Source organism: Monodelphis domestica, chromosome 5 (assembly GCF_027887165.1).
Source record: "Monodelphis domestica isolate mMonDom1 chromosome 5, mMonDom1.pri, whole genome shotgun sequence".
Lineage (NCBI taxonomy): Eukaryota > Metazoa > Chordata > Mammalia > Didelphimorphia > Didelphidae > Monodelphis > Monodelphis domestica.
This window is the reverse complement of record NC_077231.1, coordinates 86,266,300-86,293,712: the sequence shown is the minus strand read 5'-3', so window position 1 is coordinate 86,293,712 and position 27,413 is coordinate 86,266,300. Positions and strand designations below refer to the sequence as shown.

At 37.1% G+C, this 27,413-nt stretch overlaps 1 protein-coding gene across 1 annotated transcript in view; it reads left to right on the top strand.

Moving 5' to 3' along the window:
* The first annotated feature begins 2,287 nt into the window (after window positions 1-2,287).
* LOC103101763 (sodium-coupled monocarboxylate transporter 1-like) overlaps window positions 2,288-27,413 on the top strand; it is a 228,164-nt gene continuing 203,038 nt past the window's right edge. The window contains exons 1-2 of the mRNA XM_056798700.1: window positions 2,288-2,615; window positions 13,473-13,533. Coding sequence (XP_056654678.1) covers window positions 13,495-13,533 — 39 coding nt within the window. The 5' untranslated portion in view covers window positions 2,288-2,615; window positions 13,473-13,494. The remainder of the gene's footprint in view (window positions 2,616-13,472; window positions 13,534-27,413) is intronic.

Genomic DNA, 27,413 nt, shown 5'->3' with positions numbered 1-27,413 from the left:
AGTACACACTATGAAAGCATAGAGTAGATTCTGGTTTTGGAAGCTAAAGTGATAGAAAAGAATGCTCACAGTTCACCACAATACATTTCCAAACATCTGCATAAGAAAAAGGAGAAAAGGCCTCAAAACTAGAAAAATCAGGAGGGACCTGTCTTACTAAGTTAAGAAGATAGAGTAGCCCTGAACAGTAGCATGTGACAATGGGGAATTGCTAGTGGGGCAGAGACAAGTTCACAGTACCATGATCTGGGGAACGATACCAGGGAAACCAGTGCACTCAACATGGCCAGGAAAGATATGGGATTAACGCACTCAACCTAGCTGAGAAATGTTACTGTAAGACCAGCCTAGGAATAGCCCAGGAATAGGTACCAGTGAGATCAGTCAAACATAGTCTATAAAAAGGTACAAGCGGGACCAGCCCACCTAGCATGACCAGGGGAGAAAGTTCCATTGGAGCAGGGAGTAGCCTATCTCATGAGACAATGGAATAACTAGCAACAGGGAGTGCAGAATCTCGCTGGACAAAAGAGATACAAGCTTCCCAGAAACAAGCCAGTCAGGCCACACCCCCCCACCCATCAAATGCACACAGTAGGACCCAAGGCAGCCAGTCTTACCCCACACCCCACTGCAGACTCTAATACACGCTTGAAATAATGTGGAAGAAGTAGAAATAATGAACAAAAGACAAGAAAAAAACCCTCTGACTTTAGAGAGTTACTTTAATATCAGGGAAGATCAGAATACAAACTTGAAAGAGGGAAAATAATGTCAAAAGCTGATGGAATTTGGGGCTTTTGAGCTGGGACCTCCACCTAGAAGGACTTAGTTTCGGGCTGAGGATCTCAACAAGAGCCATAAAGGAGACTTTCCTATTCAACGCTTAGAAGTTTCTTCTGCCAAATGATATCTTCAGTCTGATACCTTCTGAGAACCTCATAACAGAGCTACTTGTTCTGTCATTTCCTAGCCTCAGTAGATTATAAATAGTTGAGGAAATTAGACTTGGGAGGGGCGGAGAAACTCAGATCGGCTTGGATGGTCTTCTGAACCAGGGACTGCGATAGGTAGATTAATTAGGGATACCAAATCCCTCTTCCCATCAACCTCACCTGCCTATTACCCGAGTCATTAAACTTTACTTTGCAGTCAGATCGTTATCAAGTGATTTAGGTTGAGAAATTGAGAAGATATCTGAAACCAGTTTGAACAGGGAGCTATCAAAACCCTCCCCTGTTGAGGCAAGGTCACTGGGAGCCTTGTGTCTGAATCTTCTCGGAGCCAAGGAATCTGGGGTTACCCCCGGGTCTATCTGATAGAGGAGGTGTCCCTTCAACTCTCCATCGCCCTTTCACGTCAAGGTAAGGATGGACTGCAGCGCTGTGGGGTTTTGAATGTGCTGCTCTAAGTAGTCAAAGACTTCCATCGGGCCATCCTAGAAGTTGGGTTTGGTGTTCCGCAGGTGTGGTGACATCTTTCAGATAAGCAACCACAAGCAGGTCTCGGTCTTTCTTCACTTTTTTTTCTGAATTCTGCGATATCTCCCGGGTGCAGGACCTCTAGCTGTTCAGTTGCTTTAAGGATGGCTTGGATGCAGCTCCCCTAGGAGCAAAACAGGTCTGGATCCCAGGGGCCACAGCTGCCCTGACGCCTGTCCCAGTGACCAGCAAGAGCTTATGGGGTTACTTCCTTATTAGAATTGTTAAAAACTTCCTGGATTTGTGTTCACTTCTATTAGTTGTCTTTTCTGTTGAATTCATCTGTAAACCTATAGAGGGGGGCAGCAGCGGGGCACATGGTGGGTGGGCGGGTGGGCATTGGCACCAGAGGCAGTCTTGGCTCCTCCTCCTCCTGCTGGGGTAAGTGCTCCAGGCCCCACATCAGCCGCCTCATGGTGGGGGAGGGGGAGGAACCAGGGTCATTGCTGCCCCTGGTGCCAAGGTTTTCAAGCAGGTGAAAAAATGCCACAGGAAGGTGACTGTCCCATAAGCTACAGAGAGGAATGACCACAGTTGCCCGACTTCCCCTTTGATCCAATCCCAGTAATTTCAGTAGTGGTATTAGATAGTCCGGAAGCACATAGTATATAGCGTAGCTAGGTATGTTATTATTATTACAAGCAACTTTAGATCCCTTTTGCAGCTTTTCAGGAAAACAAAACAAAACAAAACAAAACAAAAACCTCTTAAGGTGACTTTAAGTCTACCCCTTTAAGAACCCCACCTCCTATGGAGTGAGTTTGTGTTCTGTAGACTTTTTTGGCCAGTGATGGCTCTTGTAGTTCAAAATGGCTACTTTCCAACTGCCCCCTCAGGCTCCCAGTTGGTGAAGATTCTAATGGCCTTTTCTGGCTCAGAAGGCCGTCCAAGCCAATCTGAGTTTTTCCGCCCCCTCCCAAGTCTAATTTCCTCAACTATTTATAATCTACTGAAGCTAGGAAATGACAGAATAAGTGCCAAAGGGCTTGAGGGGGTGGGGGGGAGCCAGGCTCTCCCTGATGGTGAGTCCATGACTCCCTCGCTTTCAGGGGTCTGATCTTCTGTTATGATGTTCTCAGAAGGTATAAGACTGAAGATATCATTTGGCAGAAGAAACTTCTAAGCGTTGAATAGGTAAGTATCCTTTATGGCTCCTTTCAGGCTCTTCAGCCTGAAACTAAGTCCTGCTAGGTGGAGGTCCCAGCTCCAAACCCCAAATTCCTTCAGCATCTCTCCTAGGTCTCTTCTCTTCTCCCAGGATGCTTTGGACGTTGCTGTCACTCAAGCTCTTCTTATAAAAGTCAATTTTTCTGCCTTTCACTCTTCTTTACATATGTAAACATGGAAAAATATTATAAAACAACATTTTAAAAAATACCATATTTGTGTCATAAAAAGCATTTGGTAAGATTCCTTTGCTTATTTTTTCAAATAATTTATATAATATTCGGGTTAGTTCTTTAAATGTTACATAGAATTCATATGTGATTGTCATTGTCATATTTATTGTTATATAATTTGGCAAAATACTAATTAGCAATTATCTTAATTTCCTCTTCATTAGAGGTGAGATCACCCTTTTCTTCTTTAATACTATTAATTTAATTTTCTTCTTTCTTTTTTATTAGATTAACCAGTACTTTATTTTATTTTTTTCAAAGTACCAGCTTCTAGTCTTATTTATTAGTTGAATAGTTCTTTTACTTTCAATTTGATTAATTTCTCCTTCACTTTTTAGGATTTCCAATTTAGTTTTTATCTGGGATTTTAAATTTTTTCTCATTTTAATTTTTTAAGTTGGAAGCCCAATTCAACAGATATGAGGTATGGGGTGGGTTTTACTCACTCTTGGCTTTCTCTTCCCTCCTTGCTACAGCTTCTTGCTGTGTCTGCTCTCCTCTCACCCCATTGTCCCAAATGTTGACTGCCTACCTTTTGAGTTTTTCTTTTCTTGAAAGTGGTTTCACTCTGTCTCCTTTTTGGTTTGTTCACTCTTGTATTCATTTTGTGGATATATTTTAATCTTGGTTGGAGAGAATTCTCATGGTGCCACAGAGCTGCTCTGGATTACTCTTCCGTCTTGGTTCCACCCCCAAACTGGAAAACCAGACCAGTATTTATAATATTTCTCAGAGAAAACAGAAATCCAAATAGAACTAGAAGTCACAAGACTCTCCTGCTAAAAACAACTTGAAAGTAAGGCACACAGAGTCTATTTTCACCAGTAAGGGAGAATCAGGCTGGATGAACTCCCTCCCCCACTCACAACATTGAGACCTGAGGTAAGACTGGGCTGCCTATGTGACCTCTGGGTAGAGATTGCAATTGTTTAAGGATTGACTCTGACCCACTACATGAGGTCCAGGGCTCTGATAATAGTTGGCAGAGAGGAACTCGGGGACCACAAGGCTAGATACCCTCTGCCCACTGGCTATAGAGAAGAATTTGCACCAGGTTAAGCTAGCTCAGCAGGTTATCTCAGCTGGTTGAATCAAATATGTCAGCAGAGGATTAAGAAAAGAGATTTGGCCTCAGAGCATAGCAACTCAAACACTTTGGTTCAGCAGATCAGCAGAGGGACAAGTTTATATAGTCCATAAGGCGGGAAAATGAAATAAATTAAAAATAAATACAATGAGTGAATAAGAGAGAGAAAAAATAAAAACTACAATTGAAAGCTTCTAAGGGGAAAAGAACCAAATAACCAAGCCACTGGAAGAGAATGAGATCCAGGGAACATCAAGGAAAGCCTCAAAAAACCTGGGAACTGGATGCAGGCTCCAGAGGAGCTCAAAATGGAATTTAAAAAGCAAATAAGACAGTTTGAAGAAAAATGACAAAAGGAAAATAATAGCCTAAAAAGCAAAATAGATCATCTAGAAACAGAGGCACAGTCATTGAAAGCCATAATTAACCTGCTAGAAAATGATCCAAAAATAGGAGAAGAGAAGAATGACTTGAAAGGAAGAATCAACCAAAAAGGTAAAGAAGAATCAGAAGGCTATGGAAGAAATTCAGTCTTTAAATATTAGAATTAGGCAGTTAGCTACTAAAGACTTCAAGAGACACCAAGAAACAATAAAACTAAATCAAAACAATGAAAAAATTAAAGATAATATGAGATATCTAACTCAGAAAACAATCGACCTAGAAAATAGTTCCAGGAGAGACAATTTAAGAATTATTGGAGAGGGGCGGATTCAAGATGGAGGCCTAGAAGGAGCAGAAGTTCAGACTTCTGAATACTCTTCTTAACCAATCACAAACTGAATGCTACCAGGAGACTGAAAAATCAAAATAACAACAAGGCAGAGCCAAGGAACCCTCCTGCTGGACTAAATTCAAAAGGTATGCCCCCTGAAAAGCCATAATCCAAGAACACTCTGTATTTAAGGGGGAGACAGAAGGAAGATCCCAGGACCCATCCCTCCTCCTACCCAGAGCACTGAGATTCCAGCAGCAGTGGGAACTTCTGGGTGGTCAAAGTTGCTGGTCTGAAAGGCATACCTTGTGAGCAGGGCTGGCCAAGTTCAGAGCATCACCTGGACAGCTAGAAAAATTCCACTTAGAGGGAACAGTGACAAACTGTATAGGATGAAAGGACAAGACATAAACATGTATATAGATTTATGCATGTATAAATACATATACGTGTGTGTGTGTATATATATACATGTATACATGTGTATATATATACAACCAGAGCTAAAAAAGAGGTTAATACTAAAAGAAATGGAAAAAGAAAAAAATGGGGGTAAATGTATATGTCACAAAGAAGCTCATGGTGGGAGAGGGGAGAACATCGATACCCTGGAAGGGTAAAGAGGTTGGATATAGGAAATACTCAATTCTTACGTGCTTTGAAACTGACCCAAGAGGGAAGAACAATCGAATCCATTGGGGCAGAGAATAGATTTGTTCCCCATAGGTGAGTAAAAGGTTAAAAAAAATAAAGAACTGGTCGAGAGGAAAGCAGTACAAGGGAGAGAAAGGGTGGGGGGGGAATTTTTAAAAGATTACAGGGGAAAATAAGGGGGGAAATAAGAAGGGAGGTGGGTAGAAGGGGAAGTAAAATAAAGGTGGGAAATAGGGGGACTGATTAAAAACAAACATTGGTGTAGAAGGAAATAGTGAAAGAAGAAAAGGCAGGACCAGGAGTAGAAATCAAAATGCTGGGAAATACACAGCTAGTAATCATAACTCTGAATGTGAATGGAATGAACTCACCCATAAAACACAAGTGAATAGCAGAGTGGATTAGAATCCAAAACCCTACCATATGCTGTCTGCAAAAAACATACGTGAGGAAGGTAGATACTCATAGGGTGAAAGTAAGAGGATGGAGCCAAATCTATTGGGCATCAACTGATAAAAAGAAGGCAGGAGTCACAATCATGATATCTGACAAAGCCAAAGTAAAAACAAATCTAGTTAAAAGAGATATGGAAGGTAATTACATCCTGATAAAAGGCAGTATAGACAACAAGAAAATATCTGTACTCAATATGTATGCACCAAATGGCATTGCATCCAAATTTCTAAAGGAGAAACTAGAGGAGGTCAAGGATGAAATAGATAGAAAAATTATAATAGTGGGAGATCTGAACCTTCCTCTATCTGAACTAGATAAATCAGACCAAAAAATAAATAAGAGGTGAGAGAAGCGAATGAAATCTTAGAAAAATTAGAGTTAGTAGACGTGGAGAAAAATAAATAGGGACAAAAAGGAATATACCTTCTTTTCAGCAGCACATGGTATATTCACAAAAACTGACCATGTATTAGGGCACAAAAACATTGCAAACAAGTACAAAAGGGCAGAAATAATGAATGCAACTTTCTCAGATCACAATTCAATGAAAATAATAATTAGTAAGAGTGCATGGAGAGATAAATCAAAACTTATTTGGAAATTAAACAATATAATTCTCCTAAACTGGCTAGTTAAAGAACAAATCATAGAAACAATAACTTCATTGAAGAAAATGACAATGATGAGACATCCTTTCAAAACCTATGGGATGCAGGCAAAGCAGTACTCAGGGAGAAATTTATATCCTTGAATTCATATATAAATAAATTAAGAAGGGCAGTGGTCAATGAATTGGGCATGCAAATTAAAAAAAATAGAAAGTGAACAAGTTAAAAATCCTCAGATGAAGACTAAATTAGAGATCCTAAAAAATCAAAGGAGAAGTCAATAAAATTGAAAGTCAAAGAACTATTGATTTAATAAATAAGACTAGAAGCTGGTACTTTGAAAAAACAAATAAAATAGACAATGTACTAGTCAGTCTAATTTAAAAAAGGAAAGAAAAAACCAAATTGATAGTATCCAAGATGAAAAGGGAGACCTCACCTCTAATGAAGAGGAAATTAAGGCAATCATTAAAAATTACTATGCCTAATTATATGACAACAAATATGGCAATCTAGGTGATATTGATGAATACTTACAAAAATATAAATTGGCTAAACTAAAAGAAGATGAAAAAATTCCCTAAACAACATCATATCAGAAAAAGAAATTGAACAAGTCATCAAAGAACTCCCTAAGGAAAAATCCCCAGGTCCAGATGGATTCACAAATGAATTCTATCAAACATTCAAAGAACAAATAATCCCAATATTATACAAACTATTTGATAGAATAAGCTAAGAAAGAGTTCTACCAAATTCTTTTTATGACACAAACATGGTACTGATCCCAAAGCCAGGCAGGTTAAAAACAGAGAAAGAAAACTATAGGCCAATCTCCCTAATGCATAAAGATGCAAAAATCTTAAATAGGATACTAGCAAAAAGACTTCAGTAAGTCATCACAAGGGTTATCCACTATGATCAGGTAGGATTCATACCAGGAATGCAAGGATGGTTCAATATTAGGAAAACCATCCAAATAATTGACCATATTAACAAGAAAACTGACAAAATCACATGATTATCTCAATAGATGCAGAAAAAGCCTTTAATAAAATACAACACCCATTCCTATTGAAAACACCAGAAAGTATAGGAATAGAAGGGCCTTTCCTAAAAATAATAAACAGTATCTATCTAAAACCATCAGCAAACATCATCTGCAATGGGGATAAACTTGAAACCTTCCCAATGACATCAGGAGTAAAAAAATGATGCCCATTATCACCTTTATCATTTAATATTGTGCTAGAAACACTAGCAGTAGCAATTAGAGAAGAAAAAGAAATTGAAGGTATTAAAATTGGCAATGAGGAGACAAAGCTGTCACTCATTGCAGATGATATGATGATTTACTTAAAGAATCCTAGAGAATTAACCAAAAAAACTAGTCAAAATAATCAACAATTTTAGCAAAGTTGCAGGATACAAAATAAACCCGCATAAGTCATCAGCATTTCTATATATCTCCAAACCAGTTTAGCAGCAAGAATTAGAAAGAGAAATTTAATTTAAAGTCACCCTAGACAATATAAAATACTTGGGAATCTATCTGCTGAGACAAACACAGGAACTATATGAACACAACTACAAAACACTCTCCACACAATTAAAACTAGATCTAAACAATTGGAAAAACTTTGATTGCTCATGGGTGGGATGAGCTAACATAATAAAAATGACCATCCTACCCAAACTTATCTATTTAGTGCCATACCCATTGATCTTCCAAAGAACTTTATTACTGAATTAGAGAAAACCATGACAAAGTTCATTTGGAAGAACAAAAGATCGAGGATATACAGGGAAATAATGGGAAAAAAATCAAGGAAGGTGGTCTTGCAGTCCCAGATCTCAAATTATATTACAAAGCAGTGGTCATCAAAACAATTTGGTACTGGCTAAGAGACAGAAAGGAGGATTGGTGGAATAGACATGTTGTAAATGACCTCAGCAAGACAGTCTATGAGAAACCCAAAGGCCCCTGCTTTTGGGACAAAAATCCACTATTTGATAAAAACTGCTGGGAAAATTGGAAGACAGTGTGGGAGAGATTAGGTTTGGATCAACACCTCACAGCCTATACCAAGATAAACTCAGAATGGGTGAATGACTTGAATATAAAGAAGGAAACTATAAGAAAATTAGGGGAACACAGAATAGCATACATATCATACCTTTGGGAAGGGAAAGATTTTAAAACCAAGCAAGACTTAGAGTCACAAAATGTAAAATAAATAATTTTGACTACATCAAATTAAAATTTTTTTCATATAAACAAAACCAATGTAACTAAAATTAGAAGGAAAGCAACAAATTGGGAAACAATCTTCATAACAAAAATATCTGACAAAGGTCTAATTACTCAAATTTATAAAGAGCTAAACCAGTTGTACAAAAATCAAGTCATTCTCCAATTGAAAAATTGGCAAGGGACATGAATAGGCAATTTTCAGTTAATGAAATCAAAACTATTAATAAGCACATGGAAAAGTGTTCTAAATCTCTTATAATCAGAGAGATGTAAATCAAAACAACTCTGAGGTATCACCTCACACCTAGCAGATTGACTAAGATGACAGCAACAGAAAGTAATGAATGCTGGAGGGGCTGTGGCAAAGTCGGGATATTAATGCATTGCTGGTGGAGTTGTGAATTGATCCAACTATTCTGGAGGGCAATTTGGAACTATGCCCAAAGGGCAATAAAATACTGTCTGCCCTTTGATCCAGACATAGCTCTGCTTGTTTTGTACCCCAAAGATATAATAAGGAAAAAGACCTGTACAAGAATATTCATAGCTGCGCTCTTTGTGGTGGCCAAAAAGTGGAAAATGAGGGGATACCCTTCAATTAGGGAATGGCTGAACAAATTGTGGTATATGTTGGTGATGGAATACTATTGTGCTAAAAGGAATAATAAAGTGGAGGAATTCCATGCAAACTGGAACAACCTCCAGGAAGTGATGCAGAATGAAAGGAGCAGAACCAGGAAAACATTGTACACAGATACTGATATACTGTGGTATAATCGAATATAATGGACTTCTCCATTAATGGCAATGCATTGATCCTGAATAATCTGCAGGGATCTATGAGAAAAAAAACACTATCCTTATGCAGAGGACATACTGTGGGAGTAAAAACACCGAGGAAGCCAACTCCTTGACTACAGGAGTGGAGGGGATATGATTGAGGAGAGAAGCTAAATGAACACCCGAATGCAAATACCAACAACAAGGTAATGGGTTCAGAGCAGGGATGCATGTGATACCCAGTGGAATAGTGCGTCGGCTAGGGGAGGGGTAGCGGAGAGGGGGAAGAAAATGATCTTTTCCCAATGAATAATGTATGAAAATGACCTAATTAAAAATGTTTAAATACAAAAAAATTATTGTACTATTTGAAATTTATGACCAAAAAAAATTATAAAGCCTAGACAACTTAGTATAGGAAATTTTCCAAGAAAACTTCCCTGATTTCTCAAACAGGAGGGTAAAATATATATTGAAAGAATCCACAGATCACCTCCTGCATTAAATTCCCCAAATGACAACTCCCAGGAAGGTTATACCCAACCTCAAAATTTCCAAGAATTCCCAGGCCAAGCTAATCATAGTCAGGATTACACACTAAGGGAACAGAAGATATGGAATATAACATTCCTGAAGATGAGGAAACTGGGTCTACAACTAGGAATCAACTACCCAGCAAAACTGACTATATTCTTTCAGGGGAAAGTATGGTCATTAAAAAAAATACATTTCCAGGCATTCCTGAAAAAAAAAAGACCAGATATAAACAGAAAATTTGATACTAAAATACAGAATTCAAGAGAAGCATAAGAAAGAGAAAGAATTTAGGGACTTCAGTAAAGGCAAGTGTAAAATATATATATGTATATATATATATATGTATATATATATATATATATTTATATAAACTGTGGTTGAAAAGAGGATAATACTAAGAGAAATGGAAAAGAGAAAACATAGCGTAAAATATATTACATAAAAAAGCACACAACTGGGGGAGGCCAGGAGACCAATACAGTGGAAGGGAGGAAGAGTTTAACAACAGGTAATTTTAAAATCTTAATCTCATTGGAATTGGCTCAGAGAGGGAGGAACAGTCAAATAATTGGTGTATAGAATTGTCTCTTGATCTATAGAGATGTAGAAGTGTAATAAGAAATGGAGTGATGGAAAGGGGAACAATTCAAGGGAAGGTGAGGTTGGGGCAGGTGTTCAAATGGCACTATAGTAAGAGAGAAATAAGAAGGGGGGTTGAGGTAAGGGGAGTAATATAAGGGAGGGGAAAGGGGAGACTAAATAAAAGCAAAACACTAAAGGGGAGGGAAATAGGAAAAAAGAAAGGTTAAGAGTAAGGAGGAAGTCAAAATGGAGGAGAAGGTACAGAAGATAATCATAACTGGGAATGTGAATGGGATGATCTCAGTCATAAAATGGAAACAGATAGAAGAATGGATTAAAAACCAGAATCCTACCATATGCTGTTTACAAGAAACATACATGAGATAGGTGGGCATGCACAACATAAAGGTAAGAGGCTGGAACAGAATCTATTGGGCTGTAACTGAAGGCAGGTGTAACAATCATGATCTGAGACAAAGCTAAAGTAAAAATAGATTTGATGAAAAGAGATAAGAAAGGTAATTACAACTTGATAATAGGCAGTATAAATAATGAAAAAGGGAATTCTAGTCTGAGCTAGGGACAAGGACTTAATCAACACTTTGGGGGTGACTGATAGCACTAATTACTAAGTACTAAGTAATTATCTTTTTACCTAAAGCTCAGAGTGGAGCTCCAATACAGGACAATAAAGGGTGTGCTTTATTGGATAAAGTGCACAGTGAGACCTGAGACTAATCCTGGGGCTAGAATTTGATCAGTCCCTAGAATTTGATCAGTCCCTGACCTGATAAAATCTAAGTGAGATGAAAAGATTACACCTAAACCTGAGCCAACTCTTTAAGTTATCAGCATCAGAAGGGTCAATTGAATCAGCAGGGGGAGGGGGTTCTAAGAGCTCTGTCTTCAGACCATGACATTATCCCCCCAAGCTTACCTATAGTTAGACAGGAAAAATGCTCAAACAAACAAACAAAAAAAAAGCACTCATTTCTAAAGAATATATATGGAGACAAAGAGCAAGGTACAGACACAAAAGTAGACAGTGAAAGCAAAAAAAAATCAATACCAACCTAAAGTACAAAAGAAAAATATGCATTAGACAGATTCTGGACAAACTCACAAAAAAGGACTTCAAAAACTAATAGAGGAAGAGGAAAAGTGAGAAAGAGAAATGAAAGTGATACAAGGAGAAAGGAAAGTAATGCAAGAAGAAATGGCCCAATTGAAAAGGAGAACTAAAAACTGACAAAGGAAAATCAGGTATCAAAAATCAGAATTTACCATGTAGAAACTAATGTTTTCATGGGAAATCAAGAAACAATAAAACAGAATCAAAGGAATGAAAAAACATGAAAATATGAAATATCTTATTGAAAAGATAACTAACCTAGAAAATAGATATAGGGGAGAAATTTTGAGAATTACTGGACTACCTGAAAGCCATGATTAAGGAAAAAAAAACTTGGATATCATAGTACAAGAAATTATCAGAGATAACTAATTGCCCAGAGATCCTCAAACAGGAAAGTAAAATTGAAATTGAAAGAATTCACAGATCACCTCCAGAAAGAAATCCTCAAATGACAACTTTCAGTAACATAATACCTAAATTCAAGAACCATCAAGCCTAGGAAAAATACTTCACACAGCCAGAAAGAAACAATTCAGATACCATGGAGCTACAACCAAGAATCCACAGGACCTAGAGGCTTCCACATTAAAGGATTAAAAGGTATGGAATATGATATTCAGGAAGGCAAAAGATTTGTGTTTACAACCTAGAATCACCTATCCTGCAAAACTGAGTATGTTCTTTCAGGGGAAAAAATGGGCATTCAATTAGATAGAAGATTTCTAAGAATTCCTGAGGAATAAGCCTTACCTAAATAAAAAGTTTGAAGTCCAAACATGAGACACAAGAGAAGCCAAAAAAGAATAAGAAGGCAATTTAAGGGATTTATTAGGGTCAAAATGTTTATAGGTCTACATGGAAAGAAGATTAATATAATTCTCAAAAATTACTCTTATTAGTAGAGAAGATAGAATGAATTTACTCAGAGGGTGGAGAAGTAAGCAGAGTATAATGCTGTTGTATATGTAAATGTGATGATATAGAACAATATATATTTATGATATATGTTTGCATATGCATTTATATGTAAAAATCAATGAAGGGCTGAAAGTGGGTTGCACTGAGAAAAAAGAGAATGAAGTAAATTATATAACATAAAGAGGCTTGAAAAATAACTACAGAGAGGGGGAGGATAAAGGTGGTGCCAGGCAATGCTTAAACTTTATTCTCATCATAAATGGCTCAGAGACGGAAACAAGTATACTCAGTGGGGTATAGAATTCTATCTTATCCCACAGAATTAGAAGGAGAATAAGAAAAGGCAAGAGGGGGAGCAAGTGTAGGGAGGGGAAATGAGAGGGGGTGACAAAAAACAAAACACTGGTGAGGAGAAACAGAGATAAAGGGAATAGAATAGGTTTTAAAGGGGAGGATTTAAAATTAATTGGAAAGTAATCTAATTGTTCAAAACTGGTGGGTTCAAGAAGAAATCATTTGAAGCAATTATGGACTTCATTAAAGAGAATGACAATGAGGAGACATCATATCTAAACCTATGGGATATAGCCAAAGCAGTACTCAGGGGAAAATGTATATTGCTGAGTGCCTGTACTAACAAAATAGAGAGGAGATAAATGAATTGGGCTTGCAACTTAAAAATTAGGAAAAGAACAAATTAAAAACCCCCAGATAAAAACTAAAAATTAAAGGAGAAATTAATAAAATTGAAAAAGAACTATTGAACTAAGACTTTTGTGTTTGTACCTTGCTCTTTGTCTCCTAAAATTGTTTAGAATTAGGTGCTTTTTGTTGCTGTTTCTTAATTTTTCCTATCTAACTATAGGTAGACTTGGGGTGATGATGTGATGGTCCAAGTGCTGAGAGCTCTGAGAGCCTGCTCCCCTGTGAGTTCAATTGACTCTTCTGATGATGTTAACTTAAAGACTTGCATCAGGTTTAGGTGTAAGCTTTTCATCTCGTTCTGATCTTGATCAGGTCAGGGTCTGATAAAATTCTAGCCTTAGGCTTAGTCTCAGGTTTTTGGTTGGCTGTGTACTTGATCCAATCAGGCACACCCTTGATTATTCTCTCTTGGACCTCTGCCCTGAGCTTTAGGCAAAAAGATCAGTTCTTGGTACTTAGTGCTATCAGTCACCCCAAAGTGTTAAGTCCTTGTCCCAAGCCCATATTAGAATTCCCTAGACTGGGGTTCTAGACTTCTTTACAGGTTTGAAATTTCAAGGGGTGTGGGTTGGCTTGTACCTCTGTTTGGTCAGTCAAAGTCTCATGGTCTGAATGTTGTCTGGGGCATAGTTTCCCTAAACTTTGACAGAAGATGTGGGGTGGGAGGTGTGGCTTGCTCTTCCTTTTTTTGCTACAGCTTCTTAATGGGTCTGTTCTCCTCTCAACCCAGTGTCCAAGATGTTCATTGCCTACATTTTGAGTTTTTGTTTTCTTCAATGTTGTTTATTTCTGTGTCCTTCAAGGGTTTTCACTCCTATATTCATTTTGTGGCAATATTTTAATATTTTTGGCAGAATATTCTCATGGTGGCACAAAGATACTGAGGATTACTCCATCATCCTGACTCTACTCCCAGAAGTCTAGATCCATTAAAATCTTTTTGCATAAGGTTGATCATTTTTAGGTTTAACTTCCAAAGGTTAATGAACTTCAAAACATAATTCAAGGTCAACTCCAGGCAGAGAGATGGGTAGAAGGTCATGCAGACTCTTAAAGACTGGCAGAGACATTGCAGTGGCAGCCCACTTCCCCCAGGGTCCATGACTTCCACTCACTGGTCTACTCAATGCTCTAAAAAGAACCTCAGCCATACACCCCACTGAAAAAAGGCCTTTATGAACTTCACAATGAGATTCACTTCCTGTGCTTACACTAGCTTACAGAGCTAGCTGGGGTTCTCAGTTTTATTTTTTTAAACCCTTACTGTCTGTCTTGGAATCAATCCTTTGTATTGGTTCCAAGGCAGAAGAGTAGTAAGAGCTAGGCAATGGGGGTTAAATGATTTGCCCAGGGTCACACAGCTGGGAAGTGTCTGAGATAAGATTTGAACTAAGGACCTACTGTCTCTAGGTCTGGCTCTCAATCCACTGAGCTGCCCAGCTGCCTCCTCAGGAATTTTTAAGATTGCAAAGGATGAGAACTTTTTTGAGGTTCCAATGAAGATGGTGGCTTAGAGGTAGCAAAAATTCAGACCTCAGTAAACCTTTCCTCATTGATCAAATACACAGCACTTCCAGGGGACTAAAAATCAAATACAACAACAGGACAGAGCTAATGAACCCTCCTCCCGGACCCAACTTAAAAGATATGCCCCCCAAAAAGCCTGAACTGTAGAACACTTGGGTTTAAGGGGAAGGAAGATCCCTGGACCCTTTCCCCAACTATAGCTCTGAGCCTGCAGTGGTGGCAGGAATTTCTGGGCAGGCAAGGGTGCTACTCTGGAGGGAATACATTACCAGCAAAGCTATGCAAGGCTCCAGGCTCAGAACATAGACAGTGTAGAGGCAGCAGGAGGAGAAGCACAGAGCAGGCAGCCCAGTCTCAGCTGAACCACTCCATCTTGCCCACTCCCCTTTTATGGAGCTTTTGGCCTTAGGGCACACCCAGATTTGCAAATCAACTCCTCCACCCTGGCTGAATCTCCTCAATAAGGGCAGATAATAAACCTTTAGAGGGCAGAGAAGCTCAAGCTACAATACCCCTCCCCCACAGACTGATCTAAGAGCCTTGCAACCTGAGCTCAAAGGGGAAAAGGCAAGAATATACTACAGTCAACAACCTTGACCACAGGGCAGGAAGCCCAGCTCCTTCTCAGTTTCTACTGTCAGCTGGGGGAGATCAGACTACCTGACCAAATAACCGAACAGATAAGAAGCCCCTTCAGGGCAGAACAGCCCAAACTCACAGATACAGCACAAAATGAGAGGAGCAAGACCACAGGTAACTACAGAAGGGGGAAATAAAGGAGAAATATGAGTAAACAACAGAAAAATAAAAAAGAAATTACAATCACAGCTTCTGTACAGGCAATGAACAAAGAGCAAATGAAACAGAGGAAGATCAAGGAACACCAATCAAAAACACAGAGACTGCAGAAAATTGGACACAGGATTTGGAATAACTCAAAATACTCTTCAAAAAACAATTAACAGATGTTGAAGACAACTGGGAAAAGAACTTAAAAAACAAAATAAATCATCTGGAAACAGAAAATAGTGTTGTGAAAGCCAATATTAATCAGCTTGAAAATAAGGCAGAGAAGATGAAAGATGACCTCCAAAGAAAATCAGACCAGAAGGAGAAGGATAACCAAAAAGCCAGGGATGAAATTCAGTCTTTAAAAACTAGAATCCAACAACTAGAAGCAAACAACTTCAAAAGGCAGCAGGAAACAGTAAAAGAAAATCAAAAGAATGAAAAAAATGAGGAAAATATGAAACACCTCAATCACAAAATGGAATATTTAGAAAACAGGTCAGGAGAGACAACTTAAGAAGCACTGGTCTACTGGAAGATCATGACAAAAGAAAAAGCCTGGACATCATTCTACAGGAAATTATCCAAGAAAAGTGCCCTGACATTCTAGAACAAGAGGGAAAAGTAGAGATTGAAAGAACCCACAGATCACCTCCTGTACTTAATCCCCAACTGACAACACCCAGGAATGTTATAGCCAAGTTCAAGAACTACCAGATCAATGAAAAAATGTTACAAGCTGCTAAGAAGTCATTCAGATACCAGGGAACTAGTTAGGATAACCCAGGATCTGGCTGCATATACACTGAAGGACCAAAAGGCATGGAATATGATATTACAGAAAGCAAGAGAACTAGGTACCAAGAATCAACTACCCAGCAAAATTGACTATATTCTTGCAAGGGAAAGTATGGTCATTTATTAAAATAGAAAAATTCCAAGCATTTGTAAATAAAAGACCAGACCTGAACAGAAAATTTGATGCCCAAACACAGAACTCAAAAGAATCACAAAAATTAAAATTAATTAAAAAGGGAGGAAAAACAACAATAACAACAAAAACTTTTTTTTAAGGAATCCAATAAATTAAAATGATATGTATCCCTACAATAAAAGAGGATATTGGTAACTCTTAAAAATTGTTATTATCAACTGGTTAGCTAGAAGAATTATACTTAGAGGGAATAGTGACAAACTGTATAGGATGAATGATGTATGCATATATATATGAATATATGTATGCATAAGTATATATAAAATATATAAAATAAAGGTAAAAAAGATATTAATATTAAGAAATGGGAAAAGAAACAAAATGGGGGTAAATTTATATGTCATAAAGAAGAGCATGGTGGGAGTGAGGGAGAACATCAATACACTGGAAGGGTAAAGAGTTTTGAGATAAGAAATACTTAATTCTTACATGCATTGAAATTGACTCAAAGAGAGAACAATCATTCATTGGGGCATAGAATCAATTTGTGCCCTATAGAGAAGTAGAAGGGTAACAAACGGGCTGGTGGGGAGGGAAGCAATACAAGGGAGGGAGAATGTGAGGGGGTAGTTTTAAAAAAAGACTGCAAAGAAAATAAGGGGGATTAAGATGGGAGGGGGGTTAGAAAGGGAAGTAAAATAAGGGTGGTAACGAGGGGGACTGATTAAAAACAAACATTGGTGTAGAAGGAAATAGTGAAAGAAGTAAAAACAGGACTAGGAGTAGAAATTAAAATGCTGGGAAATACATAGCTGGAATCATAACTCAGAATGTGAATGGAATGAACTCATCCATAAAACAAGCAAATAGCAGAGTGGATTAGAATCCAAAACCCTACCATATGCTGTCTACAAGAAACACACATGAGGAAGGTAGATATGCCTAAGGTGAAAGTAAGAGGATTAAGCCAAATCTATTGGGCATCAACTGATAAAAAGAAGGCAGGAGTCACAATCATGATATCTGACAAAGCCAAAGTAAAATAGATCTAGTCAAAAGAGATAGGGAAGGTAATTACATCCTGATAAAAGGCAGTATAGACAATGCAGAAATATCAGTACTCAAAATGTGTGCACCAAATGGCATAGCATCCAAATTTCTAAAGAAGAAACTAGTGGAACTCAAGAATGAAATAGACAGAAAAACTGCACTAATGGGAGACTTGAACCTTCCTCTCTCCGAACTAGATAAATCAAACTAAAAAATAAATAAAAAACAGGTAAGAGAAGTGAATGAAATATTAGAAAAATTAGAGTTAGCAGATATGTGGTGAAAAATAAATAGGGACAAATTCACAAAGATTGACCATGTATTAGGGCATGAAAATATTGCAAACAAGTGCAAAATATCAGAAATAATAAATGCAACCTTCTCAGATCACAATGCCATGGAAATAATAATTAGTAAGGGTTCATGGAGAGGCAAATCAAAAATCAATTGGAAATTAAATATTCTCCAAAATCAGTTAAAGAAAAATCATAGAAACAACAATTTCATTGAAGAAAATGACAATGATGAGACATCCTTTCAAAATCTATGGGAGGCAGCCAAAGCAGTACTCAAGGGGAAATTTATATCCTTGAGTTCATATGTTAACAAATTAGGGAGGGCAGAGGTCAAGGAATTGGGCATGCAAATTAAAAAAGTAGAAAGTGAATGAATTAAAAATCCTCAAATTAAAAATAAATTAGAGATACTAAAAACTAAAGAAGAAATTAATAAAATTGAAAGTCAAAGAATTATTCATTTAATAAATAAGACTAGAAACTGGTAATTCAGAAAAACAAATAAAATAACCAAAGTACTGGTCAATCTAATTTAAAAAAGAAAAGAAGAAAACCAAATCAACAGTATCCAAGATGAAAAGGGAAACCTCACCTCTAATGAAGAGGAAATTAAGGCAATCGTTACAAACTATTATGCCCAATTACATGGCAATAAATATGTTAATCTAGTTGATATAGATGAATATTTACAAAAATATTCATTGCCTAGAGTAACAGAAGAAAAAATAGAATATCGAAATAACCCCATATCAGAAAAAGAAATTGAATAAGCCATCAAAGAACTCCCTAAGAAAAAATCCCCAGGACCAGATGGATTCACAAATGAATTCTATCAAACATTCAAAGAACAACTAATCCCAGTATTACACAAACAATCTGACAGAATAAGCAAAGAAGGGGTTCTACCAAATTGTTTTCATGGCACAAACATGGTACTGATCCCAAAGCCAGGCAGGTTAAAAACAGAAAAAGAATACTACAGACCAATCTCCTTAATGAACATAGATGCAAAAATCTTAAATAGAATACTAGCAAAAGTCTCCAGCAAGTGATCACGAGGGTTGTTTATTATGAACAGATGGGATTTATGCCAGGAATGCAAAGATGGTTCAACATTAGGAAAACCATCCGTGTAATTGACCATATTAACAAAAAAAAACCAACAAAAATGACATGATTATCTCAATAGATGCAGAAAAAGCCTTTGACAAAATATAATAACCATTCCTATTGAAAACACTAGAAAGCATAAGAATAGAAGGGCCTTTCCTAAAAAATAATAAACGGTATATATCTAAGAACAGCAAACATCTTCTGCAATGGGGATAAACTAGAAGCCTTCGCAATAAGATCATGAGTGAAATAATTATGCCCATTTTAACCTCTATTATTTAACATTGTACTAGAAACACTAGCAGTAGCAATTAGAGAAGAAGAAAAAATTGAAGGTATTAAAATAGGCAATGAGGAGACCAAGCTATCACTCTTTGCAGATGATATGATGATCTACTTAAAGAATCCTAGAGTATCAGCTAAAAAGCTATTGGAAATAATGAACAAGTTTAGCAAAGTTGCAGGATACAAAATAAACCCACAGAAGTCATTAACATTTCTATATACTTCCAACACATCTCAGCAGCAAGAATTAGAAAGAGAAATTGCATTTAAAATTACCCTAGACAATATAAAATACTTAAGAATCAATCTCCCGAGACAAACACAGGATATGAACACAACTACAAAACACTCTTCACACAATTAAAACTATATCTAAACAATTGGAAAAACACTGATTACACATGGGTAGGATGAGCTAACATAATAAAAATGACAATCCTACCAAAACTAATTTACTTATTTAGTGCCATTCCCATCGAACTAGCAAAAAACTTTTTTTACTGAATTAGAAAAAAACCATAACTAAGTTCATTTGGAAGTACAAAATATGAAAGATATTCAAAGAAATAATGAAAAAAAATGTGAAGGAATGTGGCCTACCAGTACCAGATCTCAAACTATATTATCAAGCAGTGGTCATCAAAACAACATGGTACTGGCTAAGAGACAGAAAGGAGGATAAGTGGAATAGACTTGGGGTAAGTGACCTCAGCAAGCTAGTCTATTATGATAAACCCAAAGATCCTAGCTTTGGGGACCAAAATCCACTATTTGATGAAAACTACTGGGCAAATTGGAAAAACAGTATCGGAGAGATTAGGTATGGATCAACATCTCACACCTTACACCAAGATAAACTCAGAATGGGTGAATGACTTGAATATTAAGATGGAATCTATAAGTAAATTAGCTGAACACAGAATAGTATACATGTCAGATCTTTGGGAAAGGAAAGATTTTCAGACCAAGCAAGAATTAGAAAAAAATCACAAAATGTAAAATAAATAATTTTGATTACATTAAATTAAAAAGTTTTCATACAAACAAAACCAGGACAACCAAAATCAGAAGAGAAACAACAAATTGGGAAGAAATCTTCATAACAAAAACCTCTGACAAAGGTCTAATTACTCAAATTTATAAAGAGTTAGACCAATTGTACAAAAAAAAAATCAAGCCATTCTCCAGTTGATAAATTGGCAAGGGACATGACTAGGAAATTTTTAGTTAAATAAATAAAAACTATTAATAAGCACATGAAAAAGTGTTCTAAATCTCTTATAATCAGAGATGCAAATCAAAACAACTCTGAGATATCACCTCACACCTAGCAGATTGGCTAACATGACAGCAAAGGAAAGTAATGAATTTTGGAGGGGATATGAAAGAATTGGGCCATTAATGCATTGCAGGTGGAGTTGTGAATTGATCCAACTATTCTGGAGGGCAATTTGGAACTATGCCCAACGGGCACTAAAAGACTACCCTTTGACCCAGCCATTTGACCCAGCACTGCTAGGATTGTACCCCAAAGAGGTAATAAGGAAAAAGACTTGTACAATAATATTCATGGCTGAGCTCTTTGTTGTGACAAAAAATTGGAAAATGAGGGGATGCTTTCTAATTGGGTAATGGCTAAACAAATTATGGTATATATTGGTGATGGAATACTATTGTGCTCATAGGAATAATGAACTGGAGGAATTCCATTTGAAATAGAAAGACCTCCAGGAATTGATGCAGGGTGAGAGGAGCAGAACCAGAAGAAGCTTGTATACAGAGACTGATACACTGTGGTACAATCAAATGTAACGGACTTTTCCATTAGTGGCAATGCAGTGATCCTGAACAACTCAGAGGGATTACAAGAAAGAACACTATCCACATCCAGAAGAAAAACTGTGGGAGCAGAAACATAGAAGAAAAACAGTTGCTTGATCACATGGTTTGATGGGGATATGATTGAGGATATAGACTCCAAATGATCCACCTAGTGTGAACATCAACAACATGAAAACAGGTTTTGACCAAGGACAAATATAAAACCCAGTGGAATTGCGCGTCGGTTATGAGAAAGGGTTGAGTGAGGGGACGGAAAGAATATGATTCTTGTAACCAAGTAATAATGTATAAATTGAGTAATTAAATAAAACTTTCCCCCCCCAAATAAAATTAAATTAAAAAAATTGGTTATAATATTTGAGAACTGCTATTTTATGCCTATATAATCTCAGAGTCCAGGACTTTTCTCAGTCGGACTTGATTAGTACCTCAAAATGAATGTTCTGACAACTGAAGCATTAGTTCATGTAATTTTCTCTACCTATTTCCAGGACATGATTTTGTATTCATTTACCAGGATATTGATTTAATTTTAAACATCTAAATCTAATTAATCTATCCATCTACTTTTTGCCAAGACATTCACCTGATTTAGAACATTCACTTATTTGATTCTATCTATCTATCTATCTATCTATCTATCTATCTATCTATCTATCTATCTATCTATCTAATCCATCTATCTTATCTATCAGTCTGTTTAACTATCAGTCCCCCCCCCTTTTCTCTCTCTCTCTCTCTCTCTCTCTCTCTCTCTCTCTCTCTCTCTCTCTCTCTCTCTCTCTCTCTCTCTCTCTCTCTCTCTCTTTCTCTCTCTCTCTCTCATATATATATATATATCAATGTAGCACTCCTGGGCACCATGGCTAGGGTTATGAGCATGAACAACCACTGCACTCCTATACCACAAAGGCCTTCAGGGGCCTCTTCTCCAAGGCCCATCTCCCTTTAGCCTACCACTCCTTCCTGGTTCCTCTAGGAGGTTTCCCCATCACCAAAGAGCCACTCCACCTAACCCTCTCTGAGGGAAAGATTCCTTCTATCTCCCCACTGCACCTGGACATTTAGTGGCCTTTCCACTCTTCCCAGTGTGCCAAAAGGCAAAGTACTTAGAGCACACCCCTCTGCCCCATTTCTTGGACTCTGGGTATTAGAATACTCCAGCCTCCACCTTGGAGAACTCCACCTGCTTCAGAGAGACTGAACTGCCAAGGCCATAAGTCCCTATGTGGTACAGTGGAATGTCTGGAGGTTTGGGGACTCAAGCTTTGAGTTCAAGAATTCTCTTGTGGAATGGAGGCTCTTTTACTATGGTGTTTATGGTAAAGAGTTATACTAGGAAATAAGGTTAGAAGTACAACTGAGATTTTTCACTCCTCATCCCTCACCTACTTTCTGTGTCCTTCAGTTGATTTCAACAGCTCTTCAGAGAAGGTAAGTTACCAGCAGTTTCTAATAAATTAATTTCACAATATAATACTATCAAAATGGGTTTTGTTTAAAGGAAAGAAGTTAGGGAGGTGGGATAGGGAATAGGGAATATAAGGTTTCCCTAATCTATTATGAAGTTCAATATAAGGAAATATGGTTGATTTGTCCTTAAGGGGAAATTATTAATAACTTGAAAGGGATCTTCAGAACTATGCCCCCAATTTTTCCAAGGTTAAATTATTGGTCAGGATTTCAGAGCAGTCGTCTGCAGGATCCTCTCTCCTAGTCCAAGAGAGCAGAAGTGAAGTTTCATATGTTGACTTCCTTAACTGTCTCTGACCAGATTCTTCTCTGGAATCTTCCCTTCTCTCCTTGATGGACAGACAGTCAGTCCTTCAAGCTTCCATTCCTTGCATCTGCTTGCAAGTCTCTCTTATAGTAATCAGTTTCTCACAAAATCCCCCTTTTCCTTTTAAGCAAAATTACAATTGAGAATTTTTCCATAAACAATAATCACCTTATTATCACTATGAAGAATTCCTAACTACCTATACTCTAAACTTTATTTTAACATATTGCACTACCCCCCCACCAAAAAAAAAAATCCTAACCAGTCTTAACTATTCTGACTATCTATTTCTATCCTAAGGTTTGGATTAAGGAAAAAGGTGTGGATCATAGTAATGCAATACAGAAATATGGTTTTGAACAAAATAGTAAACAATGCAACAATTCAAACAATATTTTTTGACAATGTAATTTTCTTATATCCTAATGAATATAATTTGCTCTAAATAAAAGTTTCTATGAACAACAACTGTTACTAATATTATTATGAAACTTAACTTATGTTAATTATGCTATACATCTGTCTCCAAGACATGTAGGCTTCATAACAAATTCCTAAAATCTTACCTTATATATTAGTCACTAGAACATCAGTAGCTTAACCTTCTATTGTTAGCATGTTAATTCTATTAGTATTTACAAATATACATATTTTTTCTATACATATTTTACATTTGTAAAGTTATAATACAATTTTATATGTGATTTCTGTGCAAATCATGCAGATAAGAAAATTCCCTTCTGTCTGTTTGAATTTTACACAGAAATTCACAAGTATATCAGTATGAATTTTATGTATGTGTTACTATAAAATGTTTTGTATACTTACTCAGTCCATGAGACTCTTTTCATGTTGTGCTTATGTGTAGTTATACATGTGTGTAACTATATGTGAAGTTAACATGTATGGCATATTCTTATGTGACCTCATCACTATCAGTTCAAGATTTCAAAGTCTTTCCATGTCTCTGGTGTTGATTGTAGAAACATACATGTCTTGAGCTTTTCATCTGTCTCACCTTGATTAAAATACCATGTCCTTTAACATACAGGATCATGCATGTGTGTAGCTTTAATATGCATGTATGTAAGATTGATGATTTCTGCTTGTGCATGAGAGTAATTTTGAATTCTTCATGTGTGTCTGTCAGTGTTCATGAGTATGATAATCTTCATGTGTGGGTGTATGTAGTATGTTGTACTGTATACATTTCTTAAGATGTAGGTTATGATTTTGAAATATGATACTATCTTATATTATTTGATGTTTGATTTCACAAGGGGTTTTATTTTGTGTAAATTGTTTCTTTAAAATGTTCTTATTAAGAGATTCTCTTGACTTTTGAATTTTTCTTGAGATAAAATTTACTTTTAGCCTACGGGTTTATGTGTTCTTGTTGGTATATATAGAATGATACGTGATATATTCTATTTTACAGAGTCATGTCTTCTTATTTGAATAACTTTGTTTCCTTTTCATTATTGTTGTAGGTAGAGACAATTTTTCATTGGAGCAGTAATCTTTATATATGTATGAGGGTATTTCATTATTGTTTTTTCCTCAGTGCTTATTTCTGCTGTAATTTGTACTCTTGTGTCTTTCATCATGCTATTATATGCAGTACTTTCATATTTATTTTACTAGTATTTTCATATATATGTATATATATATATAGCTTTCCATTTATAGGGATGGTTGTTAAATATTGCTTGGGTTATAAACAATATTGCAGATTTCCCTTATGCATTTTCTTCTTCATTGCTGATCATGTCATGGGAATAATGTAGTTTTACACATGAAGCATGAAATCATGGATCCTTTCCATCTACCTTTATTGAGGTAGGAGTTGTCATAACAACATTCGATGGACCTATCCATCTTGGTTCTGTAGGTGATTCTTTCCCCTTTAAGCATCGATAGATATGGTGGTTTTGCAGTCCTACCATGCCATAATTGTTGACCTTATAACATTTCGAATGGAGATACATGCAAGTCACCTCTGGGTCTTGTTCTTAGTTGAAACAATGCAAGAGAAATAACATCTGTCCATTTCGAGTGTGTTTCTGAACAGAATTTTCCTACTAATGTTTTAAATTCTTTGTTCATTCTTTCCACTTGGCCTGAACTCTGTGGTCTATAGGCATTGTGGAAACTGCATTTGATACCCAGGTTCTTGTATATTTCTTGCAAAATTTGGGAGGAAAAATGCAATCCCCTATCTGAGTCTATGTGTGAACTTTTAAATTTCCTCCATCTTGTTCAGTCTAGCACCAAAAATTGTGCATACCCACACTACATGGGCATGTGCTAGTTAATGACAAATCAGAAATAATTCCTGGGCAGTCCTAAGCTAAGCTTGAGCCTCCATTGGCTCATGTGAGGCACAGGAAGTGAGGTAGAGAACAGCCTCTGGAGTTCACTCACTTCCTGTGGACAGGGCTAGGTGCCAGTTTGTTCTAGGAGCTCAAGCTAGGAAGAGGCCCACAGGCAGCTTTTCTTTGGATTGGTCATGTGAGTGAAAGGACTGATTCCCTGTCCTGCCTTGGTCTTCCAAGACCTAAACTCCCTCTGGCTCTGCCAGAAGGTTGAGTTAACCTCTTTCCTTCTCCCCTTCTTTCCTTCTCTCTCCCTCCTTTTTTCTTACTCCCATTGTAATTAAACTACTATAAAACTCCATTCTGACTTGAGTATTTCATTTAGGAATTTCATAAGTGAATTCCTTGGAGACCTTAAATTTACACACACACACACACACACACACACACACACACACACACACACACACACACACATATATATCAGTCTTTTAAAGTGATTTCTATATCACATATGGTATTGGGAATGCCATACCTGGGAACTATTTCTTTTGGTAGATATCTCACTACTGTGGCTGTATCATTCTTCTTAGCTGGAAATGCTTTAATTCATCTTGTTAGTCTATCCACAATAACCAATTCATACTTGTATCCCTTGTCTTTGGGCATGTTTATGTAGTCTATTTGTGGACATTGGAAAGACATATAGCTTAGAGGTCTGCCTCCCAATGCTATGTTCTTGAAATGTCCTTGATTGTATTTTCCATATGTGTCATATGCCTGAAAATTCTAATGGCTTTTGTTGTTATCCCTGGTGCCATCCAGAAATGTTGTATTGTATCCAAAATGGCTTGCACCCTATAATGTCATTTTGCATGGGTGACAGTATATAGATGTTGATATAATTTTCTAGGGAGAATCAGTTTCCCCCCATGAGACACCCAAATGCCTTTGATTAATATAGCACTGAGTTTCTCTTTCCATGGCTGAACTTCATCTCCTTGATGAAGCTTCAGTAAGATCATGCCTGTTCACCAGAGAGAAATTCAGCATGTGGTAGGGACAAAAACTTGTGGCATATTTCACTTTAATGCCTGCTCCATTTCCCAGGGATATTCTGCCTTTTCCATGAGTACGTGCCATGCATTGGATTATGGCCACCTCTTTTGGAAGTTCTTTAGCTTGTATAAGGCAGTCTATTAGTTTGCTATATGCAATTGGTTTCCTAGCTGATGTTATGTATCCTCTGTTCTTCCAAATAAACCCTGAGGAATGTATGGTTGTAAAAAAGATAAGGGGGGGGGGAAACTGGGTAGCTCAGTAGATTGAGAACCAGGCCTAGAGGCGGGAGGTCCTAGGTTCAAATCCGGCCTCAGCCACTTCCTAGCTGTGTGACCCTAGGCAAGTCACTTGACCCCCCATTGCCTAGCCCTTACCACTCTTCTGCCTTGGAGCCAATACCCAGTATTGACTCCAAGACAGAAGGTAAGGGTTAAAAAAAAAGATAAGAGGAATCTACATAAATGTTCACTCTTTTGCCTTTTGCCAATTTCAGGACTTCAAGCAGAGCTTTTATCTCGGCTCCCTGGGCACTAACATGACTTGGTAATGATGCATACCAAAGCATTTTATTGTTGTTAACTACTGCAGCCCCCGTGTCCCTGTGTCCTCTATGAATGTATGAGGATCCATCAGTGTATAACTCCATATCAGGATCACTAAGAGGTGTGTCTTTAAGATCTTCTCTAGGTTTATACATCATTTCTACAACTTGAATGCAGTCATGCAGTGGTTCTCCACTTAATGGCAAATCTGGAATCAGAGAATCTGGGTTTAACGGTGCACATCTATAAATGGTGATATTGTCATTTCCTAAAAAAATGATTTCATACTGAGATACTATTGCATTTGTGAAAGAATGCATATTCTGCGATTGTAGTAGTTTTTCAATTTGATGTGCAGAATATACATGTAACTTGCATCCCAGTACAATATCATATGCTTTCTTCACCATGAGAGCAGTTGCAACAGTGCTTCTCAGACAATGCATAATTCCTTGTGCAACAGGATCAAGGATAGAACTGTAAAATACAATAGCCCTTAAATTTAGTACAAAATATTGTGCTAACATTCCAGAAGTGATGCCCTTAGCTTCATGAACATACAAATG